We start from the raw sequence: 12,473 nt of genomic DNA on the forward strand, positions 1-12,473 counted from the left end.
AGTTTGAGAAACCTTCAAGCACTATTTGATTAAATCTTCAACCATCCAGGATCGAGACACATGAGGCATCTTAAGAATTTTTCGCCTGATCTATTGCGGGTTTTTGTAACAGTCAGAGCACTGGAAAATTATCTTCCAATAGGAGCTGAAGCTGCTGTCGTTGGTGAAAATAAATTTGGAAAAAGGTTTTCGTGCCTCTTCCACCATTTTAAAATATATTAAGAGTAATCAGCACGTAGTGTAGTCAGGGATTTGTCTATTTCATAACGCCAAGTCATTTTATTTTTTTGATTTACATGAGATTTTTTGAATAAACTGAGGTGATCGAAGTCAAATTCACCCATTTATCCTTTGAAGATTATTATTTTGACTAAACGCACACTAGTTGCAGAAATATATGCCATGCTTGTCAAGCTCAAGCAATATCAAGTAGCTTGATATCAAGTAAAGCAATAACTATCACGAATCAAGTTCAAGTAGGGTAGGGCGGGAATAGTTGAGCAATTTTCCACTCGAGCAGATATATCTCCTCAATAAGTATCAATGAGTTGTTATGTGTTCTGATGGATTAGTAATTTATTCTTCAGTAAGAGTGTCCATAGAATTTTTTTTGTAAAGAGTCGAATTTGAGAGCTACAGGCTGTTTGAATGCAGAAAGTCAAGCATGATCAATGTACCCCATAGGTGATATGTAATTTGAGGTAAGGGTATGAGGCAGGTTGAGCACTAAGAATGTCTAGCCAAACTATGGGTTCAATGTTGACCAGATATGAAGAGAAATATGTGTTTGACAATCAGCTCTTTATTTATAGTTTTATAGTGACAGAACAACCAAACTTGAAATAATTTTCTTTGGATAATGAACTGAAAATAGAATAAACAAAACAGACTCAATATTTTCAAAGAAAATATTATTTAGAACTTAGCAACTCAATCGTCATTATAACTGTTGCAAATGACACAAACGAAAGTATAACCAGCACCTGGAACACATTTTGCATGTGCCCATTCCCTGCAAGATTGACACTGGATCCAAATTTCTCCTGGTAAACTTTCAGCATAGCCTTCACAACAAATCAGACAGAAATAATCAGCATCATCATCACTTTCTGCATTTGACTGCAGTTTTTTTTTACAGACCATTATCTTTCTTTCCTAATCTGTGTTCTTCTTTGGCTTCTCAAATTTTTTGTGATTCTATTTTGCCGCTCTTCTAAAACGTTCTTTACGGGAATGTCTGTTAGTATTGCAGCTTTTCTCTTCTATTCTTTTTAGCTGCTTTTCTAGGGCCAGCTTTTGAGTATGGTCCTATAATTTCCGCAGTAAATACCTGTATTAGATCAATCGTCTTGTTTTATCTGTCGCTTGGACCAGGTTCGGGTTCAGTTTGGCTGATGGAAGCAGAAATAATGGGACTAGGATCAGTACTGGACATCGCAGTTTGATCTGGATGATTTTTTGGGCTCGATAGTTTCTAGTTCAGAACAAACGATGGTGAAAACACATCCTTACCAAGAATGAAATATGCATGTTTTTCGTAAACCGTAAACATTATTTATACAGTACAGTCTGATTTTTCAGACTGAACGTTGTTGTCCAAGGCATAGCGAAGATGAAGGTAGGGAATACAAACTCACAAAACATCTTATTTTTTTGTTTTAACAATACCTACAAAAGATTGAAAGTGAACGACACTTCGAGCAAGTTAATAGTTGCAGATATTTGGGAAGTCAAATAAACAGCGACTGGACGAACATAAGTGAGATCAGCCTGAGCTGGCATTAGCAATGTACCAAAGTACTTTGCAGCAGAAATATTCCATTATCTTCTGTGCTGTTATGTGTTTTCGACGATGACAAGTTATCCTTCTTATGGGTATGGGATTCAAAAAAAGCAATTTGCTCTATCATCTCCTTTAATAACATGCTTCGTTGAAATAAATTATTAAATTTCCAGGAATAACTCATCCAAATACGAAAATTCCATCCACATTTAGAGTTGTCAATCTTAAACTGAAACTCCACTTAACGCCTGAAGGAAAAAGCGGAATCCAAATGGAGAATAATGAATTTATGCGGTATAAAACTCGGAAATCTAGAAACGCTGCTTATCCCCTGTCATTTCCAAGGTATAAAATCCCCAGATAACTCTTCGAGATAAGTATTTGCATAATTCGAAGTAGCAGAACGCCTCGAATGAGATAGGAATATGGAGGCAGGACGGGAGGATGTGGTGCAGCTCCAAATCCAACAGGAGAGAGAAGGGCTTTCCGAGGGTTTTCCCAAGAGATATCAAATATGTAAATGCTACCTCGTCGTTAGCCCAATTGCATATTCATTTCGGAGTGTGGCTAACTTGATGGGCAGCCGAATTTCCGAAAGCATAATATCAACATTTGTATTCAGGAAATGTTGCAAAACATAGATGAAGATTATTTTTCTAGGATACGAATACAGAATCGAGTAGACTGTTTTAATATTTCCGCCATTACAGATCTGGCAGGATTGAGATTTTATTGATAATTATAATTATTAAGTGTACAATTTTGCTTTTGCCGTTTTGCAATGGATGGCTGTAGCATTGAGTGGTAATCGAAATAAATAAATTGTAGATGTCAAGATGTCATACAACAAGATTAGGTATTTGTAAATATAACATCAACGAAATATTATCATCATAAAGAATCATAAAGTTATTCCCGGTTGAACATGTCAGATTACGAGCCAAATTCTCGTCATTTGCGGAAGGTTTTAATTTTCTGCTTTAATAGAAAGAAATCTGTGGCTGAGGCTAATCAAATGCTTCAAGAAAGGGGATTTTGACGTCGAAGACCAGCATGGTGGTGGAAGAGAAAAGATTTTTGAAGTTGCAGAATGGGAGGCATTACTTGATCAAGATTCGTGTCAAACGCAACGAAAAATAGCAGGATCATTGGGAGTGACGTAACAAGCCATTTCAAAAGGCCAGAAAATCATGGGAATGATTCAGAAACAAGTAAATTAGGTGCCGTACTACTTGAAGCCGAGAGATGTTGAACGGCATTTGTTTGCTTGCAAGGCAAGTACGGAAGGGATTTCTGAATCGAATTGTGCCTGGATACGAAAAATGGGTTTATTACAATAATCCCAAGCGTAGAAAATCATGGTTATTTCCCGGCCATGCTTCCACGTTGACCGCAAAACCGATATTCAGTATTTCAGTATATACAGAGTATTTGGTGGGACCAGCTTGGCGTAGTGTATTATGAGTTTAACAATCACAGGCGATCGTTATCGAAAGAACTTAATGCGTTTTAACAGAGCTTTGGAAGACAAACGGCCGCAATACAACGAGAGACATGATAAAGTGATTTTACAGCATGACAATGCTACGCTCTCTGTTGCGAAAGTGGTCAAGACATACTTGAAAACGTTGAAATGGAAAGTAATACCCCACCTGCTGTATTCTGGCTGACCAGCACTTCCGGTCTTATGAAGAATTAAAAAATTGGATCGATTGGTGGATAGCTTCAAAAGATGACCAGTTTTCGACACGGGATTCATTCGCTGCCCGAAAGATGGGAGAAAGTAGAGGCCAGTGATGGGAAATACTTCAATATGTATAACCAGTGTTTGCATAAGGCCTCGAATTTCTGAAAAAACGGCTTGAGCGAAGTTGTACGCCTATATATTTAATGACCATTTCAAGTGCTAACTTTCGTGTGAGCGTCATTATAACCGTAGGAAATTCAAGTATAATATCGAAAATGAATTAGCAGAAAAGCACTAACGTGAAGTCTGCAGCTTTTGAGCTCCCGATCAGATGTCTAGTCTAGGAAAGATGAGGTTTCGTTTTTCCAATATTATTTTATTAATTTCTATGGTTCTGATGGTATATAAACAGCTTCAATTTTTTTTTTATTTCATTTACAGCCAAATTTTAAACTCTGTTGGTTTTGTGGTCATTAGAATTTTCAATTAAAATCTACACCCAAAATCTCAATTTCTTCAGTTTTCTGGTTACGAAAATATTCCATAATTGTTTTCGATATACTTTTAGAATTTTCTTGGGTTATAATAATGTGATGGCCGATGAACATGAACATTTTAATGGTGCCTGAAATTTTACATTTAAAATATAAAATATGAAAACAATATTTCATTCCGATCGAATTTTTAATTTTGATATTAGTTATCGAAAAAAACAACATTTTGATGGACATAGATAACGATTTTTCGTGTAATTCTTTCTGATAAATTACTTGAAAAATCGCACCCTGGCCGATGGTTAACTACTTCACAGTTACCACCTTGAACACATTCTGCCGAATAAAGTCTTTAAGTCATTCATTTATTCCGACTACTTAAAATTTCCACCTCTAGGGCATCCCAGAAATATTATGGAGCCCAACATTATCTGATTTTCCTTTCCATTTTGGTTTTATCCATCCTCAAGGGACATGAAAAATGTAGATGGCATTTCAATGTAGCTTTATCCTGTATGATACAAGAACAAGGCACGTGGCGTCAGATTCAGCCTTCTGGGACCATTAGCCAGCGGCGGGTTTTAAGGTTGAGTTAGGAAGTGGGTCCCAAAATGCAAACAAATTAATTTATATGGTTATGAAGTTTGACAAGTTGGGTTGAATGAGGATGTTTCTTATTATTTGTGGAGATTATATATCATAATATTTTAATTGATATTATAATGGTTTTTATTTTCAGCACATAATATACATATATGAAAGTTTGTAGCCCGTGGTCAGTTAGTTAATGAAATCAAAACTTTACCGTACTGCTCTAAATTCAGACTATATTTACAACCGTTGAAACTTATAATAGGTTTGAAATGAAATGATGAAATCACTGACCTTTGAGTATATCCATGTCTCAATTGACCTCTTGGGAAGCATTCAATTCAATATATTTATGTATATTTTGCATTTTATTTAGTTTTGGTGGAATTATTATTTCACCTATAATTATTCATATATTATTGTATATAATATTTTTTTAAAATTATTGAATATTTAATAATATTATAAACTCTGTAACAGATCAATTTTAATGTGTTTGGTAGTAAATGCATTTTCAATTCAGTGGGGATTTTTTTTTAAATATGTACGACTCTGAATTTTTCAAGGATGTATAATTCATGAATCTACATCTTACCTGTATTAATACCTCCAATTAATACTTATTTTAAAAAAAATATTTCTGTGCCAAGGCTTTTTTCCAGGTGTTGAGACTCTGGGACCAAATTGAGACAATGATGTCATCGTTTAATCTCATCCTACGATAATATTTTCAGCCTGCAATTGGCTCAAGACACTCAAGAATTAAATAAGAACTCAAATGAAATATTGAACAAAGAATAAGAAACTGAGAAGTAAAAACTAAAAATAAAGGAGAATGAACAAAATTCATTCAAGGTGGATTATAAGTTCAATCGAAAAATTTAAAAGGATCCAAATCAATTCATTTCATTAAACATTTCTTCCGTATTTGGAAATGCAGATGAATATATAATCGAATTTCTCTGAATAAAAATCAAAATTTGGGAATGTCACGATTCAAAAACTCCAGGAAAATGGGTTTTATAAATAATTGATGAAACAAATTAGTTTTAAATATTTATCAGTTGTCATTTCCACAAAAAAGTCGATAGTTTTTTAGGAATCCAAAACAACCTAATGAGAACAGTTCAGTTCTAAACTCAGAGATAACTAAAACCAGTGTTTCCTTTCAGAGGATAAACATATTTGCTTTATTGACTTCAGTTTACGGGCATAAAAAAAATTATCTCCTCTGAGCGCAAGAAATTATTGAAATGGTCAATTTTGAAAATGATGGTTTGCAGACGGTACAAAAAAGACGATTCGACAAGGCTTCGGTGAGTAGAAATCAAAATATTTTCAAGGATGGCATCGTTTATCATGATTATAAATAATATTATCAGGCCAACGATGATGGAATCATATGCACATAGTAAAAAAAGTAATTCATGTTTCGGAATATAAATGTTCAGTTATTGTAGGTAGCCTCGTTGTAAATCTTATAAGTTGTTCTCTTTAATTTATTATTCTCACCATAACTTATAATTTTGCTGTGGGATTTTAATAAAGAATCGTTTATTCGGAAATAAATATTTTGAAAAAACTTTAGAAGTTATTATAATTATGTGTTTTCTGCTGAAAACGTTGTTGATATATGTAAACGTTCATTTTCACGGTGAAAGTTGCTAATACTATAGCACTATCGTGATAGTACTATCACCGTGAAAATGAACGTTTACATATACAACGTTTTCAACAGAAAACACATAGCATAACTATCACCGTCAAAATGATCCTTTATAAATACATGATATGTTTTATACAGCGTGAGTCAATGCTCGATCAGTCGATAACTTTTGGAAATTTTGGGCTAGGAGAGTGGTTCAAATTTTGACGGAATCGACACTATTCAGAGCATGAGCTTAAATTATTTTTGATATTACATGCTGATCCGAATGTAGTAAAACACGATACCATATGATTTTCAAATAAGAATGCAAAATTTTGTCTTGTGGTGGATATTGCATCATTTATTTTAACATAAAACTCCAATCTCTCTGGTATTTTCCCACTGCAGGTAAGGATAGTGAAGCCTGCCAACTTTATCTTGTAGGTTAGTTTATTTTTCATAATCCTTTATTTAAACTCTTTATAAAAGGCAAATAGAAATACAGTTCTCGATGAAATAAATCTTGTGCCTTATCTATTTGTTGAAATTCATTCGAATTGGTTCATTTTACTACAGGGGAAATCATCGTAGAATACGAGACTGATTTTTTTAATTTTTTCAAAAATTCAACTTGATATAGGAAAGGTTGTGTCAAAATATATTTGAGAATAAGTACTGAACTTACTACAACCTACAAACTCTTCAGGTTGATAATGGTGAATCATTCCAAGAGCGTCACAACATTGATTTCTAAACGTCGATTATCAAGGGACCAAATGTCAGTTCACGTAACTTTTTCACCATGTCTCCCTCGTTCGAAACCCCTCCAACATGAATTTTTTATTATGTTACGTTTGGTAACGGAGGAACGATGCTATCGAATCAAACTTCAGAATCTAATTTTACTTCCGATACCGAAGCAAATATTGAAGAATCGATGACGCATTATCGGTCGAAATTTCCAATTCGAGTTCTCAAACTCAGTTTGAATATTCTGAAACAGTAATAATAATCTAGAAGTTTTAATATTTTATTCAAGGAGGGGAGTTAGATTTCGATGTTATTTCCATCAAAGAAATGCATGAAGAATTTTGTTACAATAATTATAGCTATTGGATCGACTCGGTCTTTACTTGATCGAACATCATTTTAAATCGAAAATGAAATGACAGTTACTATATTTTCATTTTTTAATTTTATGAATTTCAATTATTTCGCTTCACAGTTACTTTTTCAGATTTAATATTTTGAGGATACTGTTGAATATTAAAAAAACTTCAAGTTTGTCCTCAGCTAATAAGCAGAAAGCAAAATGACATAATCAAAAATAGATATGATCGCCTGTTAATCGAATACAGAAGAAAAATGAACAAACCTCATAAATATAGCTGAAAATAAAAATAACGTAGTATGGACCATGATGAAGCACATGAAAGAAGATAAAACATCAACTGCCACTTCGATAAATATAAAACTGAAATCCAGAGCAAATATTTTCAACTCTTTTTTTTCGAAAGCTGCAACTAGCCTAATGGAGAATCGAAATTAAGAAAAACTAATGACCATTGATCAAAAATGAAACGAAATTGAAGGTATAACTTTTAATAAGTCCCGTACATCGACGTTCACGATATTATATGAAGATTGCTACGTAAATGGACTAGTGATCCAGACGAAATCCTAGTAATTATCTTGAAAAGCTGCATTTCAAAAAATGCGACCAACAGTATATCCATAAGTAATTGGAAATATTTCAACTATATATTTAGCACAAAATATCAAGGTTTAACCCAAATTCACAACTAAAGTGTCAAGGATATAGAGTTTTTCATTTTGTAATATTTGTGCCCCGTTCATTGGAAATAACGGGTGTTTTTTTTTTCGAGGTATACAACTTTAAGTTGGCATTACTGTTCAAGATGGTGACCAATTTAACAGCTGTCAAGTGATTTATTCTCAGTTTGGTTTGGCAATTTATCATGAATAGACTCACGCCTGAACAACGCTTGCAAATAGTGCAATTTTATTTCGAAAATAATGGTTCTGTGCGGAATACGTTTCGCGCACTACGTTCATTTTATTTTGTTTAGCGATGAAGCGAACTTCTGGTTGAATGGCTACGTCAACAAACAAAACTGATCATTGGTCCGTACTTCTTCAAAAACGATGATGGCCAGAACGTGACAGTCAATGGTGATCGGTATAGAGCCATGATTACTAACTTTTTCATTCCTGAATTGAACAACCATGATGTCCAGGAGCTGTGGTTCCAACAAGACGGCACAACATGTCACACAGCTCGTCCCACAATCGATTTATTGAAAGACACGTTTGGTGACCGCCTAATTTCACGTTTTGGACCTGTGAATTGGCCTCCAAGATATTGTGATTTAACACCGCTAGACTAATTTCTGTGGGGCTATGTAAAGTCATTGGTCTATGCGGATAAGTCACAAACCCTTGACTATTTGGAAGACAACATTCGCCGTGTTATTGCCGATATAAGGCCACATAATGTTGGAGAAAGTCATCAAAAATTGGACGTCCAGATTGGACTACATCCGAGCCAGCCGTGGCGGTTATATGCCAGAAATCGTATTTAAAATGTAATGCCACAAGATTATCTTGCGGATAAATACAATTCATGTCAATCGAATAATCCATCGTTGTTTTATTATAATTTAAAGTTCTATAGCTCTAAAAAAACACCCTTTATAAATTATTTGAGGTATTAGTTTCATATTCTGCACGAAGTTTAATTGCTATACAGGGCGTTAGTGAATAAGTGCGACAAACTTCAAGGAGTGGTTCTGCATGAAAAATAATGACAGTTTTGCTCATTTTTTATTGAGGAAAATGGTACGCCGTTAAGATATTTCAAATTGAAAATCATTTTTGAATTCCAATTTGCGACAATGTCTCTATTGAATAATGTATCAAAAAAATGCAAAACACGCGTTAAAATTTTTAATTTTTTGTATAAAAACGGCGCCACATAAAAAAATGACAGGAGAGATTTTTAGTCACCAAGTTAAAAACGATTGTTAGTTTGAAATATTTCAGTAGCGTACCTACCATTTCTTTCCCTAAAAAGATTGAAATCGTTACCCGTATGTGCGCCAATGATGAACATAAAATTTTTAATCTCTTGAAACCCACCAAATTTCATCCGCATATCTCAACCAGTTTCAGAGCAATGAATGAACAGTCAATTTCCCAGTTGAAATTTAACACCCTGTATCTTGGAAAAAGTAGCATTTGTGGGAAAAGTTATAATGCATAATGTCATTATTTTTTCATGCAGAATCATATCCTGAAGTTTGTTGCACTTATTCACTTACACCGTGTATACCTTACGAAAATATGTTAAATAAACGTGAATCTCTAAAGGAAATGTTGAACGAGAATTTGTTTCGCTATATAGTGTGTTCCTAAATTGGAGGTGTAAAGGAAAATTCTTCGGATAATTGTAAGAAAAAGTTTTTCAAACATGAGCTCGGTTTGTTTTCGAGATACTGGACGTTTCTTGTAGTCCTTCTACAGGGTTCCTATGAACTCCAGAATCTGCATCAAGGAGGCTACTTCCTCACTAGAAATGTTGCTATTCCAGAGAGTGGAGTTCATTAGAACTCTGGAACTGGAAAGCGAGCTGTAGATCACGTTATGGCGATAATAGTTCTGATGAGAGGCCACAATAGACCTTTAGGCCGCAGTGCAATGAAACCACCTTAATTAAATCAAAGTCTAAATCTAAATATTGTCCTACTTTTTCGTTATGATTACATCAGTATCGAATCTCAGCTACAGAATGCCTAAATGAGTTCCAAAACATAGAATCATTTCATTCACGACAGCCTACTAACTGGATCTCTTAATATTTTAGATTTTCCTGGGAATATTAAGGAATTGAATTTTTTCGAAACCTAAAGCAGGTACGACAGAACTTCAAGAAACCAAAAAGTGTAATACTGGATCAAAGTATCTTTTAACATATTTTTGAACTCTTAAAAAAAGAGTTCTGGGCAGAAGAAGCAGTCACTTCCAGAAAAAATATCACCCTGTAGATTTGGATTCAAAATGAGCATATCACATGATGAAAACTCCAAATTGGAATATGTATGTCAAATTTTAGTTAAATATCTAAATATCGTGAAGGAAAGGTGCTATGAGAAAAGAACTAAAAAAAATCAAGCATTAACAGTATTAACACACCCTATAAGTCGAAAACAAAGCGTTTGCGGGCCCATGTTCATAGGACTTTTTTCTCAAAACGATTCCAGAAATCTATCATTTTTGTTTATACCTTCAATTAAGGAACACTATGTATAATTGTATAGCAACTCATTTCATTTCTATCCTTGATAAGGCTATAAGAGTAGTAAACATAGATAGAGAGTGCATATGTAATTTTCAGTAAGCAAATTTTGTCCCCAACATGAACTATCAAATTTGACATGAACCGCGCGGAAATAAAAACATATCAGTGATACGATATTCCACTCAATTCCCGAGTTTCTCTACAAAGAACACAATTCTTTTGTCTCATAGTGAATCAACGTTTCACATTAACTAAAAATATATTGAAATAAATACCTAAATGTATCAGAAATTCAGAAAACAATCTTCAAGCGCGCCAAACGACGTGAAACAACCAATGACACTCGAAGAGCGAAAATTGCCAAACCTTGGATTTCAGCAGGTAGATTCAGAAAATAATAGATAATCTGCTCATTATAAATTCGACAATTAGGAGAATATCGGATTCCAAATATTCAAATTTGCATATTTGATCGGGAATCGCGCAAATAAATATATTTCATTCAATATAATATACATTCATAATGATATTATAGTAAATTTGTGGATTTGAAAATGAATCACAATCTGACAACGTAATCTAACCATGGTGGGTGTTGCGTCAAGTGAATTTCACACAAACTTTACGTGCAGTTGAATATTCAGAGATACGCATTTAGGTCGGAAAACCAACCCCTGCAGGTACAGCGAGGGCTAAAAATAGAACAGTATCCTTGGCGCCACATCCTGAAGTCACATCTTAGGGCAAGGAATGAAGACGTGGACCAATCAGGGACTTGGATTGCGCTTTGGTATGCAAAATCCAAAGCGACACTCAACATCCCCAGGAAATCGGGGGTATCATATTCAGTACGCTCGTAGCTGTTACCTTGTAAACACATAACTTGTAGAGCCAAATTCAATATATCAGTTAAGAAATCCGGTGTTTCATTATCCCAATTTAATAGAATTATAGTTGATCGATTCAACCAAAAACAGTGGGGACATGTAAAAATTGCGAATACTTGCTCTATCTATGTTTGGTACTCTATGATAAGGCGAAATTTCAACTCAACCGCGACATACCGACCCTAAACCTACCCTGCAAACAAAAATTCACTTGCATAAAAGTCATGGCTTTTGTCGAATCAAAATTTCAATATTTATGCAAAACGAAACGATAACCCAGTGTTTCCTACGAACAACCATCAGATGTCTGGCGCATTCGCCAATTCGCAACACCATAAGAAACATTTGAAAAGAGGTTTAACATTGTACTGAATACGAATAGCGGTTTCCATTACACTTAATTCTATAAAGAAGAGATATTAATCTGTGTATACGTAAATAAACATTGCGTGCAGTTGCAGACCGAGCTACTTCAGTGCCATGCAGAACAACCTTGTTTTCAACCTGTATTGATCGTGGCTGGCTGCCACGTTATAACATGACCCTACGTTGCCAATGCTTAATTTGTCCTTTAACGTCTATTCCGTGTTTCCAATTATCCTGTAATAGGGAAATTACTGTTTGGGTCAGGTGTGTTTTTTTCGATAGTATGTACCTATGAATCATATCTTGATTGTTTCCATGATTGAAGGGCCAGGAAGTGTTTTTGAATTACACAGTTTCGATAGATCTGGCATAATACATTTTCTGAAGAAAACGATTCAACGTAAATAAACATCAGTCTAGTTTATTGTACAGAACTACGACAAAGAAACCGTTGCAAGGGATACCACACACTTTAGTAGGGAAAGTGGCCTCCTATTTTTGATATGTTATAGTCCAAGTCATTCCAAACGAAAAGTTCAATTGGCGAAAGTTTTTCTATTGGCTAGTTTTGACTATAGAAATCCCTGAAAACTCTCACTTGTTCTCCATTGTTAAACAATACGAAACGTTAACCTAGCTAATTATCACTATCAGTAATCAAGCTTTGAACAGTCATTAATATGAGATTCTATTGAAAGC

General features: G+C 34.4%; 1 protein-coding gene across 2 annotated transcripts in view; it reads left to right on the forward strand.

Annotated features, from left to right (window-relative positions):
• LOC123671138 (choline O-acetyltransferase) overlaps positions 1-12,473 on the forward strand; it is a 109,794-nt gene that overhangs the window by 53,552 nt on the left and 43,769 nt on the right. Inside the window, exon 1 of one of the 2 annotated variants that reach the window (XM_045604832.1) lies at positions 5,692-5,871. The exons of the other annotated variant lie outside the window; for it this stretch is intronic. Within the exon in view, the coding sequence (XP_045460788.1) occupies positions 5,809-5,871 (63 nt within the window). The 5' untranslated portion in view covers positions 5,692-5,808. Of the gene's footprint in view, positions 1-5,691; positions 5,872-12,473 lie in introns of those variants that run through there. 2 annotated transcript variants of the gene reach the window in all.

This window comes from Harmonia axyridis, chromosome 1, assembly GCF_914767665.1.
Source record: "Harmonia axyridis chromosome 1, icHarAxyr1.1, whole genome shotgun sequence".
In the NCBI taxonomy this organism is placed as follows: Eukaryota; Metazoa; Arthropoda; class Insecta; order Coleoptera; family Coccinellidae; genus Harmonia; species Harmonia axyridis.